A 21,921-nucleotide genomic window follows, 5' to 3' on the forward strand; every position below is an offset into this window, starting at 1 on the left:
CACTGTTGACATTGAGACTGGTGTGCTTTTCTTTCAAAAACAAGGACATTTCTAAGTGACCACAAACTTTTGAACAGTAGTGTATATAGATATATATAGATATATTTTATAGTTTAAAAAAAATGTAATGTCTCACGGGCCAGATTGAAGTGCCCCCCCTTGGTTTAGAGGAAGGATACCAAGAATTTCCAGGGTATACATACTGTACATGCCCTCCTGAACAAACACAGGTTGATTATATAGGAAATAGTGATCAGGAAACTGTATAATTCTGTAATAATAAATTAATAGAATATTTATTTGCAGTGTGCCCCTTATTGTACAGTCACAACATGATCTGCGTATGACACACACTTTGCCAACAATTACGTCCTTTACTGTTGTTAAACTAAACAGACAGACAGACAAAGGCCTTCTGCATGTGATACACTGTTGCACACACCACATGTTTTTATGGTCCACATAACCTAAAGGTAGAAAAACTCAAAAAAGAAACATACTTGACCAGTTCTGGGTTGTTAGCTTATTGTAATTATGTACTTTCCAACAGCCTTGCCTGCTGGGCCTGTTCCTATTGAGGTTAACAGAGAGCGTTCTAAAAGCTGATCATGAGAGGGGCTATAGGGTCATAGTTCAGTAGCCTGGGATTACTCTGGCTTTGTTATATAAATCTCTCAACTCTCCACAGATCAGCCTCCACACACAGCGATATCTCCACTCAGGTTCCTGACCCCTTACATAAAAACACAGAGGCGAGAAAAAACGGATTAAACTTAATTTGTCTAATTCTAGAAATTGTAGCTAGCGTGAAGGATTTTACCAGCACATACACTGGGTCACTTGAAAAACACTTCTCTCTGTCAACTTCAGCATGAGAAGCTTTTGAAAATGAGGCTGGTTGTGAGTGAGACTCATGCCAATACGCAGAAGTGATTTTTCAAAAGGTATAAAAGGGTTCTGTGGTTCTCACAGAGGTGTATTCATAAGCATACACAGTTTTATACAACAGGTGCAAAACTGTCTAGAGTCCAAGTTTTTTTGAACTATATGAAAAGGTATGGTGTAAACAAATGAAGTTCATTACTGCCTAGAATTGAGCTTTGATCACTGACCAGAAAATGCTACAGAAGTTCACCGAAAATAAATGGACATTTAGTGGTGAGCCTGGAAAAACCACAAAACCATGTCTTTCTGATACACCCAAAGGAAACCTACATTTGTACATGTTGCGGTTTCACTGTTAACATGAACAAAACATGGTAATAACAACATAAAAACAAGTGGCACGTCTCCCATTAATTATGATAAATAAATGCTCATTGTATGTATGAAACATTACATCAGGCTTATACGGGCATCACTACAGTCCCTGGTTCAAATCCAGGCTGTATCACATCCAACCGTGATTGGGAGTCCCATAGGGCGGTGCACAATTGCCCCAGCGTTGTCTGGGTTTGGCCATCATTGTAAATAAGAATTTGTTCTTAACTGACTTGCCTAGTTAAATAAAAGTTTTTATAATATGGTTTTCCATTCAATTAGCAATTTCCAGCGGTTTTTTACTCAGACTGGAATGTTTCAGGGCTGACAAACGTGAAAAGGGGGGAAATAATATTGTAAAGTCAATTCATTGTCAGGTCAATTCCAATATGTCATGCATCTGTTATTCTTTGCTGACATCATCGACGGCTCGAGTCGTGATTGGCTGTCGTGCCGCGAAATCTGGCGAGGTGGGTGGTGTTCCAGCGTCTCGCGCACTATATGTAATTTGTGACTCGCGCTCGGAGACCCAGTGACAGGCAATACGGGAGAGTACAGTTGGACATACCACTGAAGCAGACAAGAGCTCAACTCGGGACAGACTTTGAATAACTATTCGGCGACATAACTTTTTTGTTGTAAAGTAAAGACAGCGAGGGAGATTTTACGCACTAAAAATGCAGTCCCTCTGTCACCAACTGCTCAGCTTGTTGTTCGTGTTCAGCAGCCTTCAGATTTATCAACTCACAGAGGCTTGCTCGTGTGCTCTGTCGCACCCGCAAGATGCGTACTGCAACTCTGACATAGGTAAGTCGTATGGTTTGTGGCCACATATGTCTTTTATGTTATGCCAACTAACATATTTTCTCTATTGAAATGTATGTTTGCAGTGGTTTTGTGATATTCTGCATACATGGACTATATTTCAATAAGAAACTGTTGTTAGTATAATGCAACTTTGTGGGACCTACAGTAATGGGTAAATCTCTGCCAAACAAAGTTATGCATGAAATGGAACCATCACCTAAACCTAAAAGCCCATTTAAAAACAGACTGTCAGAATATTCCAGTTTGCAAGTATCAGATGGCTCGTAGGCTAACGGTTTACTACAACAGCACGCTTTCTGAGTAGTCTAAATAAATGCGTCATCTCTCAAATGAGTGAGTCAAGAGAGAGGAAGCATTACTTTATTTCCCCTTGCTCAGATGAGAGGGAAGAGTTAAATGGGAACGGTATCCATGGAAACAGGTCCCACTGATCATGTCTTTCAGAGCTAAATGACCACTTGCTGAGCAATAAACCAAAACAGAACAGGCAGACAGTAGCCAGCCAAGGGTTTTTTACTGCTGACTGAATATTGCACCCATGTGTGGAGATTACCAATGGCAGATTTGAAGTGGAGACTAGCTACTGTTCTTGGATGCTCTTCTGTTCGGTTGGGCTTTCCATAAGATGTAAGAGCCAAGACTTAGCTAGGAATGTTAAGCAAGTGCTATTGCAATCAACTTGTTAATGCTACAGTCCTATTGGTATAGCATTGCCCTTCAAGTGTTTGTGCTCTTCTATGAAAGCACATGTTTACTTTCCAAAAAGGGGGCTGATTCATTCCATTCACGCATTTGATATTGGTATAATAAGTATTGGTTATTGACTTAGGTGCACTGGTATTTTATGTGTTGATACCAGGTATATTTTCTTTTGGGGCTGGTCCTCAGACCCACTTGTAGCAGAGATTTCTTTGGCCTCCTGCTCTGAGGGTGGCTTTGTAAAGCTTGTTGTACCTACCACTGGGTCATGCATGCACAGGCTATGCCAGAATAACATTAACTCAGCTGTTGTTATCGAGGAATGCCAGTCCAACCTGAGCAGTGTTATTGGATAACACTTGTTAAGACCAGGTGGGTCCTGGCGCTCCGTTGTTGCTGCAGGAGACTCATTCCTGAAAAGGAGTAAGGGATTATTTGATAAGCATGAGCAATAATTAGTGTTGTGGGGGTCTAAAGCAGGAGGGAGAAGGTAGAGTTAAAGAGAGGAGTCCACTGCTATATATACGGTATTAGGACAACTGTGTGCAGCTCTCTTGTATTGTGGAACGGAACTGCTGGCAGCAGGCAGAGTGGGTTTGACCAGTCATCCACCACACACACACACACACACACACACACACACACACACCTTTGTCAGACACAGCCATCAAACGTCAGTTAGTGTAGCAAAGAGTGGTCCAATGCCTCGGAGCGGAGGAGAAGTGGACATCAGATCTGTTCCATGGGTGGAGTCTTCCAACTATGATGTCATGTTTTTTTCTGCAGTGATCCCTAGTCCAGCCAGTGAACTATGACTGAAGCCTGACGAGGTCAGAGGAGAGAAAGCGATGTGTACTTTTCAACATATGGCAACAGTTTAAAAATAATACCCTCACACACACACACACACACACACACACACACGGCAGGTTGACCATTCATGTCAAACACCAACATATTTATGCAAACATTTCCTCAGCATCGATGAGCATCGCCTCTTATTTAATTATAATTATTGTGGCTTATGCTAGTTAGTGACCTGGTTCCATTGTGTTGAAGATGGTAGTACAAATGTTAGTGTCACCCTGTCATGTCCCCTAAATTGGCTCATCTCATTGGCAAGGAGTGGAGCCTAGTGGGCCAGAACCTAGGCCTGGTTTTAATGGCTGCAAGTGCTCCAAATTCCATTTCCAAGGTCTTGGTTCAGCCAGAAGTACGCCACAAATGCCTGTAGCGTGCACAGAACTAGGGATGCCTCTTCCCTCCCATTGCAAGGGACTGTGTCACAGTAGTCCCGATAAAACATAACACTGTAAACATGCCATAATGCCAAAGCCAGGATCACATTTCATCATGTAGATGACAACTGTTGAGCTATTTTTCACAAGTGGGACAATTGGCCATGGAAAAAGCTTGAGATAATTCTATGGGAGTAACATGCACACTTACACCCCCCCCCCCCCATTTATTTAACCTTATACCCATCTTCAGCTCATTGAGCAATAATGAAGGCTATTGCATTCAGTTAGACAGTAAATGAAGATAGTGTTGGACTTCTGTTAGGATAGAGCTTTAGTGCAGTTATCATGAACATGTAAGCTTATGACTATTGCATAATTATTATGCAACTGATGACATCTTTAGGCAAGATTTCACATGTAAAATTCCAATAGCTCTTGTGTTGTAAGCCAACTGGAAATGAAGTTTGGCATGAACATTATGTTTTTGGATAGTGAAGGATAACAGTTATCTCCTGGCAACACCTATAGTTAAGATGGATATTCTGATTTGTGTCCCCTGGGCATGTCCAAACAAACATGTGCTGCAGTCTTGTCCAAAAAAGCACAAGTCCATTTTCTGGGACGAAACGCAGTTCCAAAAGCTTCATATGGCCTTGCATTGCATCACTTCACTGGGGTTTGATGAATGTTTTAAGAAAATGTCACCTTTGATAAACCTTAGTTTCAAAAAACCCTTAAACATACTGTATGCAGATCTATACCTACAAAATATTCCTTATGACAGATATGAGTTATAAAATGTGCATTTATCCTCATCTTCCCCCCCCCCCCATTTCATATGAACATTACTTTCAACAAAGGCTGTTTACGAGACGAGATGCCCTGGGAGGAAAAAACGAACTATTACAAATTACTTTTAATTTTAGTTGACAAATGTGATGAGAATTCCCTGTGACATTTAATTTGACATGGAGCAAATTTTCATCAGTTTTGTCCAATTCCAAGCATGCATGCAGAATATTTCATGCTATCCTCTCATTGGCAGAATTCACATATTTCAGTTCCGCAGTCTGATTGAGCTCTCTCACACAGCTCCAGGCAATCACTTCAGTCACTCGTCAATCTTCTGAACTGATGTGAATCCTAGACACTTGACTTGTAACTAACTTCAACTAGAAGGCCTGATTGGTGCTGCATAGATGGTTGTCCATCTGGAAGGTTCTCCCATCTCTACAAAGGAACTCTGTAGCTCTGTCAGAGTGACCATCGGGTTCTTTGTAACCTCCCTGACCAATGCCCTTCTCCCCCGATTGCTCAGTTTGGCCAGGAGGCCACCTCTTGGTGGTTCCAAACTTCTTCAATTTAAGAATGGTGGCCAATGTGTTCTTGGGAACCGTCAATGCTGCAGAAACGTTTTGGTACCCTTCCCCAGATCTGTGCCTTGATACAATCCTGTCTCTGAACTCTATGGACAATTCCATCGACCTCATTGCTTGATTTTTACTCTGACATGCACTGTCAACTGTGGGATTTTACATTGACAGGTGTGTGCCTTTCCAAATCAACTTAATTAACCACAGTTGGACTCCAATCAAGTTATAGAAACATCTCATGGCTGATCAATGGAAACAGTCTCATATCAAAGGTTCTGAATACTGGGGTATTGTGTGTAGATTGATTAAATAAATAAAAATCCTACATTTTAGAATAAGGCTGTAACGTAACAAAATGTGGACAAGGTCAAGGGTCTGAATACTTTCCGAATCCATTGTAAAGTTTGTATGTGAGAACTATTTAGATGTAAACTTTCAGTTTTTCTGAACTCACTTCAGTCGCATAAAAGGGAAGCTTGCACTACCTGGTGCAGGCACATGCGCAGATCAAATACACCACTGGAACGCCGATTAAGCTGTTTTCATGTCCTTATCATTCAAAATATTGCTCAGAAAACCAGGTGTTTTAATCAGTGTATGCCTACTTCAATTATGGCCTCATGCTGATTAAGACAAGGTGTTTACATGACGAATGCCATACTCAGGCTTTTACTATAATCAGTTTAAAATTTAATTAGTGTGAATGTAAACACTCAATGTTTACTCTTACTTATGTAGGCTATTTTTTTCTCTGACATCAGAAGCTCCATTTTCCCATGCGCGCTGTTATTCATTCATCTCTGTTGCCGCTCTCGCACAGTGGTCTATAAATGCGAGTTGCGGTTGCTTCCCCCCCAATGGTAAAAACAAATGCTATTCGTTGAATATTAGGAGTACAGTAATACTTCTGGCATTTTTTTAAAGCTCAAATTCTCCCCTTATTACCCTTAAACCACTTATTTATCCCCTTTACGGTTGTGATGGGCAGAAAATCAGAGCTGTAAATTGTTTCACCTGTAGCCAAGGCTTTATTGCCTATATGGTTAATTATGTTTGGCATTGGATACAATCTACCACAATATCAACGTTGCCATCTAAGGTATACCAGGGGATAGAGGCCTAGTTGGCCAAGGCTATCTGAATGTGCACATGATGGAAGTTAGGTAGCTTAAATATTCATTATTTAATAGAGAAAAAAAATGCACTGACCTAACTAGACAAAAATTGTCCTGAATTTTAAAATCGACTGATAACTAACGAAGGACGAAATGACAAATGTGATTAAGACTAAAAAGGTATTAAGGACTAAAGCTAAATCTAAAATAGCCCAAGGGTTTTTGGCAGCTAACTTATTTGAGGACTATGGTCAAACGGCTATGGTTAACACACACAGTGAATATCTAGATGTGGATTAAAACACAAATGATGACCTTAAGCTCCCCTCAGGTGTAACGCTGAGTGAGGAGAGGGACTAATTTCCACTATCAATTTCAAAGGTGACACTGTAGAACAATCAATCATCCCAATTTTAAGAGCCAGAGTTGAGTTCAAAGCCTCCCGTTGTTTCGTAGGCCCTGCTCCATAATAACTAGCAGCACCAGCTCTAATAGATGTATCAGATAGACATTCTGAATTGAGGAAATTAGGGTACAACAAAGTGGAAAAAAACATGTCAAATACCAACTCCAAATAACCCGAGGGTAACTTTGCAATCAACGTAAGGAGTTTAACTAGGTCAGCTGATATACGTTCTCGCAATGAACCCTTCCTTGCATTTCTAGACAGTCAACCATTTCCTGACAATTCTTTCTTTTCTTGCTGCATACGGACAGAGACAGAGAGATTACTTTTGGTGCACAGCAGACCTACTGGGCTGAAACAGCCCATTCACATTGGAACAGGGGAAGGCTGTTTTTCTAAAGCTTTTCATGCAGCAGATTAGCGTTTCGGTTGGCCCTAGCTACACTTTGGCCCTGGTGTTTAATATCCCAAGGAGCTGAGGTGTCAGGAGCAGACCTTTACAATCTCGTACCATGCACCGATTCAATATAGAAGATTACTGCTGTGGGTAAGTGTGACTTGGCCTGGGATAATAACCTTGGAGAACCATGTACAGTAGTTTAGCCTGGTGTAAGCTAGTTCTCAGAGTGGTGAGGAGGGAGGTCCTCAAGTTACCCTGTCCTTTCTCTTGGGAGACCTGGCGAGGGAAGCAATGAGCTACAGTTACTATAGGTTGCAATAATGCAAAAACCAATCCTATTCTCTACTATGCTCTTCCCAACTGGCAGAGGGCATAGATGGTCCCATATTATGAGGAACATTACGTCATTTGGGATCAGCTCGGTGCATTCAAAGCCGCTTCATTCCATAAGGCCAGTGTTCCTTCCTGTTAAAACAGGTCAAGAGGTGCAAGATTCCCTGAATGTTTGACATGTACACCCTGTTAGACAGGCATAGAGCGTTTAAGCCATCCCTTTTCTACAGACCGCTTAACTTCAAAAATCACCAGTGTAGTCCATGACTGCTTCTGAAATAGTACCCTGTTCCCTATATAGTGCATATATTTTTAAATCAGACCTACACACGTTGGTTAAGTTGCTTCCATCTCGTCGGTGAACTGGTGCGGACATTACTTTTCTATTCAGGTCAAGTATAATCTCACTACGGGTGTGGTCAGCTCGAAAAAGAGGAAGAGCACTTAAGAGTGGTTTCTTTTTTGAGTGGAGCACTCAGTGAGTGTGTCATACTAAGTAGCATCGTTTCCCCCCCGCACACTCAGATCATGTTCAGAATCAGTCTCGCTCTCCCTCGCTTATCACCACACACACAGTTCACAACTCTGGTTATACACAACCACATTATTTCCCCCTATTCTTCCCCTCTTCATATGACCATCTATTTCAACCTTTTCCCTCATCACGCAATCTGTTTGCTGCAATCGCAATTTAGCCTGAGGTGCCTCACAAGATTCACAGGCAAAATGGAAAGCAGGAGGAGGTTTAAACTGCTTGATTGAATTACATTCCCACTCGTGTTGCAATTAGCATTTGAATGTTTAGTAATCCCATGCGTCGGGGAAGAGATACTGTGCTAAATTAATTCAATTACTTTCTCTGTCATACCCCAGTTACTTCTCCTTATTAAGAAAAATCAATTTACTTTCTACTGGGAATGTATGTCAAATCCACTGCAAAACATTAATATGCATGCGGCAGAAACAGGAGAATAGCACTCGCCTGTAATTGCTATTTGTGTGTTGCAGCACACACAGAGAGAGGACAGGGGGCACACACTCTAGAGCTGCAAGAGACGTCTAGCTGCAGTGCCGTTTACAGCTAAACAAACCAGTACTGATCAGGTGGATATCTTATGCAGTGCTTGGGCTTAGAATTGGATTACATAAACACTCACAATTTGGTCATTTCTGACACTGGGGACCAGACCTAGCCTGAAGAGGCATATTGAAAGAACTCGGTGGTCAGGAGTAAATATAGCTAGCATTCTGATCTACTCAGGGACCTTCCCTTGGAGGTCAAAAGGGTCGCTGTAGGGAATAACACAAATCCTTGGTCTCACCAGCAGCTGCGGCCTATCACACATTCCACCAGGCAATGACTTCAGCACCACCCAATTAGTGGTTGCCCGCCCAGTGGCGAGCGTATCCCGCCTCAAAGAGCGTTTGGTGTTACTGTTGGACTCTTGTTCAGCGACATGACCTATGACTCCTACGCCTAATAACAGTTGAAGGCTCAACGCAAAGCTCTTTGGAGTTGGAGTCTTATCGTTTTGGGTGGGGAAAGCCGTCTTTGCAATGGAGTTTAGGTTTTAAGGGGAAGGCAGGTTTTCGGCTACTGGCTTCTGAAAATGGTTTGAGGGATCAGTGCATCAACATCACATAAGGAGGGATCAGAGTAGCATAATGTTTCATATATTCACATTCCACAGTAATAGTGCCTTTGCCCCATACAATTACATCAGTGAAAGTACCATCCATTTGACGCTGCATAGCAGAGACTGGTTAGGTAACTTGCACAATGCTTTGAGGCTCATAATATGCGAGTTGATAGATTAATAGAGCAGATGTCCTTGGGTACATTGGCTCAAAAAAAGTCACCAAAAACACAAGGAGAACATAATCGATGCCTTCTACATGGATGTAGAAGCTATCAAATTGGATGGCTGATGCTCTAGTCATTCTAAACTGGCAGGTGAAAATGTGAGCTCCATTGAAGGTGTTGATGTCACCTCACCGGCATCTTCTAGGATACTTTTCTATTCATCAACCACCACAATTACTGCTTGTCCTTTAGACTCCCTTTGTGTCTGGGACTTAAATACATACTATGACGCTATAAGAGATGTTACAGTACATCCCTTCTTCACTCTATCTAGAGGAGTGAGACACGCTTCCCTTTTCTCCCCCCTCACAACCTCGAGAATGTGAACCTCAAAGGAATGTAGAAAGAACATTCCGGAGAGGAAAGATAAACATCCCCACCATTAGTTATGTCTGTGGCTGTCAGGCTGCGGGGAGCAGGTGAACTTGACTCAAGTCGACTGCGCCTGCATGTGGACTACCCTTTCACTACCCATTCTCCCCCGGGGGGCCCCAGAGCGCTGATACAAGTACTCTGGGGTGCCCCTGATTCACTAGCCTAAATGAGACCTCGCTCGTAAGCCGATTTCCCCCTCACAATGGACCCCACTTACTTTAAAAGGAGCGAAAGCAAACAAGGTGATTCCACAGCCAAACTGTGTCCCCTAGCCGCTGTTTACATGAGGGTGAGCAGCACTGATAAGATCTTTTTCCGCCCTGTGCTGAATGTAAAGAAAGGAGGTTGTATAAAACAGTGGAGACGCATGGTTTTACGATACAAGGATAAGGCAGAAGGGAGGTAGTAGTAAAGCTGTGGCCACATTTTCACTGTCCTGAAGAACTGCTTTGGCCTTAGTCAAATTCAAATGCTAGACCCTAGCCTTCCATTGGACTTGTTTGCCAAGCAGGAGCAATCCATAAAAATAAATTAATAGATTATAAACTGAGCCAAACCCTTCCAAAATCTTCCATGGGTCTCTCCTCTAGGGGCTGGGTTTTAAATAGGCTTTGGAAAAGCAAATGAGCAGCCCAATGCATTCTAGGGTCCTAATCGGGAGGTACTTCTAGCTAAAGCATCTGTAAGGGTGATATGTTGAACACATTGGACTTACTACTGTATTTAGGCTCCTCTTTTTGATGCTCACACAAACATCAGCCTGGCTCCAGGTGTCATGGACAGGGACAATACTTGCTCTGATGTGACCTAAATACAGGAAATTATCCAATATGCTGGATTTGGCAGCTAGAGGATTTCCAATCTCTGTCCATTGCAAAATTGACTAATTCTGTGCTTGTGTCTTCTGTCTACAGTGATCCGTGCCAAAGTGGTGGGCAAGAAGTTACTGAAGGACGGGCCTTTTGGCACCATGCGTTACACGGTCAAACAGATGAAGGTAAGCCGTCATCGCATCATTCAGCCCGAGTTTTTCATAATCTGGCCCATACCTTGAAGAGCATAACCACACAAGGCTATAAGAATCACTAACAAGTTCATAGGCTTTGAAACTAGGAGACCAGTTCTAACACTGTAGGCCTACTAAAATGATAAGTGTATGACTACGCAACTGCAGCAGTATCACTTAAGTTATAGTGCAATCCCTAATTCTTATAACCAAAACATGAGTTCACAGATGCTGTGAAATGGCCAAGCTTTTCCATTAAGTGCCACAAGAGTATGTTAGAGGATTAGACATTGTTTTCATCATCACCTTTAAAGCTTGGCCCTGTGGCAAGAAGGTTTGGCTAATCCAAGTTAAGTGTGTTTGAATATTTGTTTGGCCAAAGGAATCCAACGTAGTCGTAATGGCCTAAAGACAAGCGCCTCAGTAAATAAATCATGAAGAGTGGGCTTTGTTGCCCCTAGAAACATTTTCCCAGAAATCCCCCGTTTTAGGTCCCAATGGCTCGCCTCTTTCACGGCTTGTCCTGTTATTTCCAAGAATAGCAGTGTCTAAACAGGGATTTCCTGTTGTTCCCAGACAAATAAATCACGACGGACCAAACACAACAAATCCCAGGGCAAACATTTACTTTGTCCGGCAGCGTTTGTGTTCCCCGCACCTGAACTCAATGGGTGGACCCACGGTTCAACCCCAAAGTCACGTCTTCATTATGTCCTGTAATTATGTTCATTTTCATGTGGTTAAATGATAGCATCAGTGGCCTCTTCCTCTACTACACTGAAATATTGGAAGCAATATCATTATACTGCTCTTGTTTATTGTTGTGGAATCCTGACAACTTCGAGAACTCAATAAATCCAGTTGCGTCAGAAGCAAGAACAAGTGCCAGAGGTGTTCTCTTCATTCCAGATTATAATCGTTATGACATACTGTTTGTCATGGTCTGTTTTGCAGATGTACAAAGGATTCAACAAAATGCAGCACGTTCAGCACATCTACACAGATGCATCTGAGAGTTTGTGTGGAGTCAAGTTCGACATCAACAAGTACCAGTATCTTATCACAGGTGAGTCAATATTCCACCATACAGTACCACTGATCTGTACTTGGCGGGCTGCACAGTTGTCATGGTGGTGCCAGAAACAATGTCTTTCCATTAAGAGCTATTAATAAGCAATAAAAAACAGCCTCACGAGCTGCCTCGGGAGCACATTACCAAAAACAAATTAGCGAGGCAAGCAAGCACATCAGTGGAGTTGATGCCAGCTTGTTCTCCCAGGCCTATTTCCCTAACTCCCTCTCTGCAGCACGTCCCACAACAATGGCAGCGTTGCTAACAGCAGCCCCAGTTTTTTGTTTTGTTTAAATGCAACCCCCTCCTCCCTGAAGACTTCTTGACTGCTCTGACAAACTTTCCCACTATATATAACCTCGCGTCTGTGAGAGACGAAAGAGGCGGGGGGGGGCTTATTTTTTTAAGCATTTCCTTCTCCTTTGGGGCGTAAACAGCAGAACTTTCTCTCCTCTCTTATAATGAACAGTTCTAGCGAGAAGGTCTGGCATTTCCAGTGCAGGAAGGCATTTATCAAGTTCAACTTCAATTCATTAGTTGTATGTACAGGATACACCATCCAACGAAATGCTACCTTACATGAATGCACAGTTGAAGTCGGAAGTTTACATACACTTAGGTTGCCTCATTAAAACCCATTTTTCAACCACTCTACAAATGTATTGTTAACCAACTATAGTTTTGGCAAGTTGGTTCAGACATCTACTGTGTGCATGACAAGTAATTTTTCCAACAATTGTTTAGACAGATTATTTCACTTATAATTCTAGTGGGTCAGAAGTATACATACACTAAGTTGACTGTGCCTTTAAATAGCTTGGAAAATTCCAGAAAATGGTGTCATGCTTTAGAAGCTAATTGACATTGTTGTTTGAGTCAATTGGAGGTGTACCTGTGGATGCATTTCAAGGCCTACCTTCACACTCAGTGCCTCTTTGCTTGACATCATGGGAAAATCAAAAGAAATCAGTAAAGACCTCAGAAAAAGTCTGGTTCATCCTTGGGAGAAATTTCCAAATGCCTGAAGGTACCAAGTTCATCTGTACAAACAATAGTACGCAAGTATAAACTGCACGCAGCCTTCATACCGAAGGAGACGCGTTCTGTCTCCTAGAAATGAACGTACTTTGATGCGAAAAGTGCAAATCAAGCCCAGAACAGCAGCATGGGACCTTGAAGATGCTGAAGGAAACAGTTACAAAAGTATCTATATCCACAGTAAAACGAGTCCTATATCGATAACCTGAAAGGTCGCTCAGCAAGGAAGAAGCCACTGCTCCAAAACCGCCATAAAAAAGCCAGACTACGGTTTGCAACTGCACATGGGGACAAAGATCATACTTTTTGGAGAAATGTCCTCTGGTCTGATGAAACAAAAATATAACTGTTTGGCCATAATGACTATCATTATGTTTGGAAGAAAAAGGGGGAGGCATGCAAGCTGAAGAACACCATCCCAATCGTGAAGCACGGGGGTGGCAGCATCATGTTGTGGGGATGCTTTGCTGCAGGAGGGACTGGTGCACTTCACAAAATAGATGGCATCACGAGAACAAAATATTAGTTGGTTAGATTGAAGCAACATCTCAAGACATCAGTCAGGAAGTTAAATCTTGGTCACAAATGGATTTTTACAAATAGACAATGACCCCAAGCATACTTCCAAAGTTGTGGCAACATGGCTAAAGGACAACAAAGTCAAGGTATTGGAGTGGCCACCACAAAGCCCTGACCTCAATTCTATAGAAAATCTGTTGGCAGAACTGAAAAAGCGTGTGCGAGCAAGGAGGCCTACAAACCCGACTCAGTTACACCAGCTCTGTCAGGAGGAATGGGCCAGAATTCACCCAACTTATTGTGGTAAGCTGGTGGAAGTTAAACAATTTAAAAGGCAATGCTACCAAATACTAATTGAGTGTATGTAAACTTCTGACCCACTGGGAATGTGATGAAAGAAACAAAAGCTGAAATAATTCATTCTCTACTATTGTTCTGACATTTCACATTCTTAAAATAAAGTGGTGATCCTAACTGACCTAAGACAGGGAATATTTACTAGGATTAAATGTCAGTAATTGTGAAAAACGGAGTTTAAATGTATTTGGCTAAGCTGTATGTAAACTTCCGACTTCAATTGTGTGTGTGTGGAGTATGTCAGTGTGGGTGTGTGCTAAGGTGTGGAGAGTCAGCGCAAGTGGTCAGTCCAATTCAAGTGTTTGGCAGTCCGATGGCTTGTAGATTGAAACTGTCTCTGAACCTATGAGTTGCTATGAAGTTGGAGAGCAGTTTAGTGAGACCTAAGGCCGCCATACTGTTTAGCTGTGTGTTGAATGTTTCCATCACTACGTCCCAAACCTGTAAACATTCCCTACGAAGCCAATGAAACATAAGGAAATCACACCGGTAACACAAGTGTGTGTTTATTGTGGCTGGGTGATGACATCACAGTCATCCAGGCCAGGCAGCAGCTCTAGCTCTGGTTTGGGGAGTGAGCCTGTAATTGGGTCTTGGGTCATACTGTATCAGGACTCAATTACAGCCATGTTAAATACGTCAAGGCCTAATAGATTAGCTCCACGGGTTGAGCTTTGATCAACCCAGAGTGAGAGCACGGCCACCTGATTAGCTTTGAAGAGGGATGCCGCACTAGCCTGGTCCCAGATCTGCTTGTGCTGTCTTACCAACAACAATTTAGGAACAGGCTAATGCCGCTCTCACCATTGTCTAATAACTTTGCCATAGACGCCAATAATCCATATGGAAGTCGTTCTAAGAGTTGTGTGTTTGCCAGCTTTCAGCTCAGTGTGTGATAACAGGACAGTGTAGCACTGGCAATGGATAGATACACTGTTACAAACAACCATGCTGTTTGAGTGCTAGCTGGTGGGCTACAGTGTAGGGTGAACCTACCTAACCTAAAAATAGAAGCCTAATAGAAACATATAAATAGAAGTTAGAAAACCTTTTGGGAATTCTGAAATAGGGGTGTTGGTTTAATATGGGACCTACTGTACAAGATGGTCTTACCATAGTTCAAACGCTTTGGACCACTTGCTTGACTGGTGTATTTATGCTAGGCGAGGTATGGCAATTTATACAATTAGCCAAAAATAGGCTAAGAATGACATCTGACTCTTTGGACATCTGACTCTCTCCCATGGCATTTGGGAATATGACATGAATTGTTTTTCAGTCTGTTTTTTGGGGAAACAAACAAACAAACCATTGTAATGAATGTTTTCTAAGTCATGGAAGAAAAAAAATCCTGAATGATGTAATGCATAACAAAAGCTGATCTGTAACCAACCCTCTCTCCCCCTCAGGCCGCGTGTTTGACGGCAAGGTCTACACCGGGCTGTGTAATTTCAACCAGCCATGGGAGCGCCTCTCGCTGGCCCAGAAGAAGGGCATCAACCACCGCTACCAGCTGGGCTGCAACTGCAGGGTGAGTGGCAACAACTGCGCTCTCAGGGAGAATATGGATGAAGTGGCTCCCGGGGAGAATATGGATAAGATGGATATGTATAAGGAAGCTAAAGCAACCCAACAGCAGCAGAGCCAAGATGGAGGAGTAGGAGCCAAAAAGAGGGGCAGAGGCAGGCAGAATACCCTGCTTACTGCAAAGCATACCATCCTGCTCTGAGCATCTCTGTTCCTCCATCTAGAAGACATCTTACCACAGAAAATGACAAGGCACTTCATAATCTCCATATGTTATTAGATATCGGATATTGGTTGTGTTCATTTTATGACCATAATAATTGCTTTAGTGGCCTTGCATATATTGGGTCAAATAGATTATGCTGATAACTGCAACCAATTATGAAATCATTGCCAAACCATTTAAAATGTTTCCCTCTATCCTTAAGTGTAGTACAATACAAGAATGACTATCAAAATATATACCAAATCATTTTGATTATGTTATTGTAACTTTTCTGATTGTAGGGACATACTTTTAAATTCCTGACAGTGGCTGACTGATATAATGTAAGCTTTTAGCTGTCCCCTTTCCATTTTGGCATCAGAACGGATAATACACATCCATGAATGGAAGTGAAGAGAGAAGGAAAGACAAGGAGAGAGAAAAGAGATTTAGAATGATCTTTGAGTTATTACATTTAACTACACCGGAATCACTTTCCCTGTTATTCCAAAGCCTGAATTCCGCGCTGGGACGGATCCCCTTTATGTGTACCTGCTCCTGTGCAGCTCCAATCCAGGCTCATAAATATCCTACTGTACTGCATGGCTCCAGACACACCATCTGGTCTGCCCATCACCGGATCCCGTCACCAGCAATAAGTGCATTGCCAGACAGGAGACCGGAGTAGCTACACAGTCCAAATGCCGGCTAACACCTTTCAAACTGCTCACACCCAAACTGCAGAAAGGGTTGTAATGTTAAGACACGTTAGACGTACAGTGAGTCTGAGGCCAACACAGAACAGTGGAGGGGAATGTATGACTGTGACCAAACATGGCAAGTCAGCATCGCCATGGTAGAAGCGTTTTTTTTAGTTTATTGCTTATTTCAGTTCAACTGTAATCTTAAAAAAATCGGGGGGAAAAAAACAAAAACACTTGTGTAGCAGCATCCTATAGCTAGAACACAACACCTCATTGTGTGAACCCCTATGAACCAGCATGCTTACTGTCTGAGAAGACAAGTCAGACACAGGCAGTGCAGACACAGCCATCTGTGGTTTTATATCAAGTGCAAGAATCTCCTAGAGTGCGAACGTCACACTTCACCGACGCTCCCGCCAAAATCATTAAAACCAGTTTGTCATCCTTTGCATTCTTCAACAAAAGATGATTTACAGCTAAGGAATGCAGGAAGCATGTGAAAATAATACACTGCAGTGCATAAAGAAACCATTGGTGTCAGTAAATGATTAAAAAGCCAACTGTCCATAACAGCCCTATGAACACCAGAACCAGATAAACTTCACAGAAAATGCTTGCACCATAAAGAATGCGTTCAGCTTAACCCATATTCCTCAAGCTCTCTGCTGTAGATTCCTCTGACTCGTTCATTACAGTACACATAGCCTTTACTGAAACACCTCTTTGGATTTCTCTAAAACAGAGTATTTTGTCAGTTTCAAATTTTTCACCTTTAAAGACATTTGGCAGGCTATACGGTGCATTCGGAAAGTATTCAGACCCCTTGACTTTTTCCACATTTTGTTATCTTAGAGGCTTATTTTAAAATGGATTACAGTTTTTTCCCCCCTCATCAACCTACACACAATACTTGTCCTATCAAAGTTGCACAGAAATAGGTTGGGTAAGATAGTCAGGACTTGCAGAAAAATAATGGGGCAGCAACAGCAAGAACTCATCTCTCTACCTGGGCAGAGCCCTCCATAAGGCGAATAAAATTGCAGTTGACTCTTCCCATCCACTCCACCCTGAATTCCAGCTCCTTCCCTCTGGCCGCAGGTACAGACTAAGGTTAAAAAATAAAAATAGGGCCAAGTACTAGTAAATAGGGCCAAGTGTGCTTAGGGTTGTTGTCCTGTTGGAAGGTGAACCTTCGTCCCCAGTCTGAGGATCTCTCTGTACCTTGCTCCGTTCATCTTTCCCTCAATCCTGACTATTCTCCCAGTCCCTGCTGCTTAAAAACATCCCCACAGCATGATGCTGCCACCACCATGCTTCACCGTAGGGATGGTGTCAGGTTTCCTCCAGACGTGACGCTTGGTACTCAGGCCAAAGTTCTTGTTTCTCATAGTCCTTTAGGTGCCTTTTGGCAAACTCCAAGCGGGCTTTCATGTGCCTTTTACTGAGGAGTCGCTTCTATCTGGCCACTCAACCATAAAGGCCTAATTGGTGGAGTGCTGCAGAGATGCTCGTCTTTCTGGAAGATTCTCCCATCTCCACAGAGGAACGCTGGACCTCCGTCAGTGACCAATTAGGTTCTTGGTCACCTCCATGACCAATGCCCGATTTGCTCAGTTTGGCCGGCGGCCAGCTCTAGGAGGTTCCAAACAACTTTAAGAATAATGGAGGCCACTATGTTCTTGGGGACCTTCAATGCTTCAATTTATTTTTTAAATCAATTTTAGATTAAGGCTGTAATGTGGAAAAAGTCCATTGGTCTAAATACTTTCCGAATGCCCTATGTGAGAAGGAAATGAAAAGTTTAAAGGATGTTGACGGAATTGCAGTGCAATACAGATTTCTGCCCCCTTTGGTTCTCTCCTCTATTCCCTTTGGGAAAACTACAAACTAAGTAGGGGACTTTCATTTGAGGCTAGCAATTAAATGAATCTTTGAACTCCACTGGCTTATGTACCGGAAAGTATATTTCATTCATCCTGTAGAGCAAGGGTGGGAAATTCCAGTCAGAGGGCCTGATTGGTGTCAAACTTGTTCTCCATCCCTAGCAAACACAGCTGAATAATCAAATTGCATTCTAAACTAAAGATCATGATTAGGTGATTAATGGATTCAGGGTGTGTTAGCTGGGGCTAAACTGTGACACCAATTGCCCACCCCTGCTGTCGAGCAAGGAGTATAAAATGCATTAGAGTTTCTAAATATAATCAATTACAAAAAAGAACTTGACTCACTCACCCTTTGCTGATTCGACCCAATTATCTGGAGGGATTTATACTTAAATCACTTTCTCCTAATCAATATCTTATTCTCCACAAATGAAGTATTGTGTATAAGATTATGCATTGCTTCACCTTTTCCTGAAATGCTAATTCTGTCTTGGCCTTGTTCATTTACTGCTGAATGTAGACTCACTGTGCTTTGAATTGGTCAATATTTAAAAACAATTCACAGAAAATGAAACATATCCTAAAAATCTGTCACATACCCTAAATCAGAATTTTTGTTAATCAAAAAGGATACAATTGAACTTCATATTCAAGACGAACTGTAAAACACAGTGAGCCTTCACCAGTATGCTGTAGCATTACTCGATAAAATGTTCCTGCTTTAAGGCTACATCTGTAGTTTCGCTTCTTCCCTCTGTAGATTAAGCCCTGCCACTACCTGCCCTGCTTTGTGACCTCAAAGAACGAGTGCCTGTGGACGGACATGCTGTCCCACTTCGGCTACCCCGGCTACCAGTCCCGGCACTACGCCTGTATCCAGCAGAAAGAGGGCTACTGCAGCTGGTACCGGGGGATGGCCAGCCGTGACAAAACCACCATCAACTCCACCGACCCCTGAGTGTAAACCACAACCAAGCCCCAAACCATAGCAACTGAGTTTCTTCTCATCCTCACCTTTCCCAAACTCCACAACTCCCCTCGTCAACAAGAGTATTACAGAACTTTTAAAACGTACAGTACTGGCCCTGAGCGAACACTCCCACGCCCTCTGACGAAATATACAACTACTAAAATAAATCAGTGCCTGGCTGTCTCATAGAAGTAGCACTTCTGATGTAAAAAATACCTTTTTTGTTTCATGCTGTACATTTCAGTTTCTCCCACCTTCCTTTTCCTACATTTCACGAGCTATCAATGAGCAGAAATTAGACTTTCTTCAGAATGCAATAACAATGGCCCTCTAAAAAGCAATACCTTTTTCAAACCATCCTAAGGCTTATAAGGGTGGGATGGCATTTCAGCGCTGCAGTTTCAAGCAATCCATAATGGTTGAAAATGATCCTAATATTAAAGTATGGCGTGCAAACAGTATCAACAAAGCTCCTGCAACAATGTTATTCTCAACACAAGTTATGCACAGTAACCAGACACATTGTCACCAGTACAAGAATAATGCCAACACGAGGTATGACCTCAGAAAAGCACTCTTCCTCCAGTCACACAATAGATATTTAACAATGATTTTGAAAATCACACAAAAGTGTATATGTTCACAGTTTATACTGTCAACACGTCTATTTATATAAATGATGTCATCTTTGCCACCCTGACTGCTTGCACTGTAAAAGTTTATTCTTGGTTGTATTAAATTGCATTTACATTTTAGTCATTTAGCAGATCACACTATATGAATGCGTTGCTGATATCGGACGATGAGTTGAGTATAGCTATATTGGTCTCTAACCACAACTAAGAATGACCCTTACAGCTCAAGCACAGGGAATTCTTAAATCTTTCGCAGAGACATGAATGCAAGTTATTTAATTTTTTTGTTGCTGTATATGATGTTACAAAATAATGAACAGTTGACTCGACCGAAACCTCTGTAGTAGATGTATTTATCGGTGTTTGTCAAATCAGACAGTATCCATGCAAATACTACAAACATCCTACTACAATAGCAAATATAGATATACATCTTTATCTGGCCAAAACTGTATTACCATCAATACCCTGTTTGGCTATCATGAAGGACCAGAATCCCAAATTGTGTTTGTAAAGCATTGACTTAATGTTAGTTCTGTGTTAGATCCGCCTTCAGCAGATTTTGAATGATGGTACTTTTGTCCAATCACAGTTCTCCTTCTGGTTCTCACGAGGTAAGGAATTTTTTTCACTGCATCAGAGTTTAAAGCAGATGTTTCAGACAAAGTGTTTTCAAAAATGTATACTCCATTTTTGTAAGTATTTTAACTATTTCAGATGAAACTGATGAAAATAACACTATTGTCACTAAACTCTTCTACTTTGAGTTTTCCAGTTCAGTATCTTCAGTCCATTCCGTCAGAAACAGAGATGCCTCAGCAGGAGTGAGAAGTCTATGCCCAGTCTCGCAGCTATGCCCACTTTTCCATTATGTTCAGAAAAGGCCATGCCAAGTTGGTGTTGAACAGAATAGAGTAACAGCCCTGACATGCCAGGTTTAGAAGGAAATCCACTCAAATATAGTCAGTCAATTTATTATACATGTAATCTATTATGTGAGGAACTCAAATTAAATCTTGCCTCCTCCACAAGGCACTTCTTACATGAAATGCAATTATTTCAGGCACTATATTTACAGAAAGTCAGCGTTCTTTATATCATTCAACAATGTAGAACAGAAAATTATATCAAAACAATGCCGAATTCGACATTTGCGACCATTTCAAAAGGAGAGGAGGTACATCCGTCTCATCAGGTTTCCCCACTGCTGAGCTTCTGTTGACACCTCCTCCAGGCCTTGGCTGAGCTTGAAACGCAATCCAGAGGCAGATCCTCAGTAGTCTGATAGTGGTCCTATGCCACAGCGATATCACGAAAGCCTCAACGTTCCACATCAGCAGCACTGTTTTTGTTCACCTCAGATAGTTAAAAGTAGAACTGGTTTAGCATTGAGAGAATGGTGGGCTCAATGAGTGTAGCCCGATAGTCCCAGAAGATGTAGATCCATCCACTCCATCCTTTAGTAAGAATACTGGGAAGGTTTCCTCTGTATGTTCAGCCTTCATTGACACACTTCTCTGGTTGTCAGTCTAGAGTTGTTTCCCTCTACCAAATCTCCCTCAACTGGTTTTGCAAGGTTCACTCTCTTTGGCCTTGGCATCTCTGCATCTGTATTTTTTTTTGTGGTTCATGTTTGTGTAAATATACTGTCTGCTTAACACAGAAACACTTGGTCAAGTCGATCCAGAGAGCATTAAAAAGGAAGCTGGCAAAAGGCTGTGTACCGTGTGTGTATACACTGATTCCTAAAAAAGGGGGGTGAGCGAACGTTTCCTTGTAGGGGTTGCAGAAACCTTTGACTTCATTTCTGTGTTTTATATTTTTATAATAAAAAGATTTAATGAAAAATGGACTATAAGAGTTTGCATCGATTCTTGTGCTGTTGATTTCTTGAACTGAAAGTAGCACACTAGGTCATGATTCAAGCTCAGTATTTTATCACAGTCACAAGGCAAATTTGGACCTGACCTTTATAGCAATATCTTTGTGATATCATAAAACAAATCTGTCTCGTCAGGAGCTACACTACGTAATGGAATTACACAGAATTGTTCCAACTTGCACATTCAACTTTGCATCCGTTAGATTACACCAGTAAATAGTTAACA

The 21,921-nt window shown here is 41.9% G+C and overlaps 2 protein-coding genes across 2 annotated transcripts in view; one reads left to right on the plus strand and one right to left on the minus strand.

Annotated features, from left to right (window-relative positions):
- Positions 1-21,921, minus strand: part of LOC109896789 (synapsin-3) — a 121,733-nt gene that overhangs the window by 47,220 nt on the left and 52,592 nt on the right. The gene's annotated exons all lie outside the window — the stretch shown is intronic.
- LOC109896790 (metalloproteinase inhibitor 3-like) lies at positions 1,755-21,666 on the plus strand. Its single transcript, XM_020491145.2, has 5 exons — positions 1,755-2,067; positions 10,809-10,891; positions 11,855-11,966; positions 15,296-15,417; positions 18,969-21,666. The coding sequence occupies exons 1-5, from the start codon at positions 1,938-1,940 to the stop codon at positions 19,164-19,166; spliced, it is 645 nt and encodes a 214-aa protein (XP_020346734.1). The 5' UTR covers positions 1,755-1,937; the 3' UTR covers positions 19,167-21,666.

This window comes from Oncorhynchus kisutch, linkage group LG9 (genome assembly GCF_002021735.2).
Source record: "Oncorhynchus kisutch isolate 150728-3 linkage group LG9, Okis_V2, whole genome shotgun sequence".
NCBI classification, from domain to species: domain Eukaryota; kingdom Metazoa; phylum Chordata; class Actinopteri; order Salmoniformes; family Salmonidae; genus Oncorhynchus; species Oncorhynchus kisutch.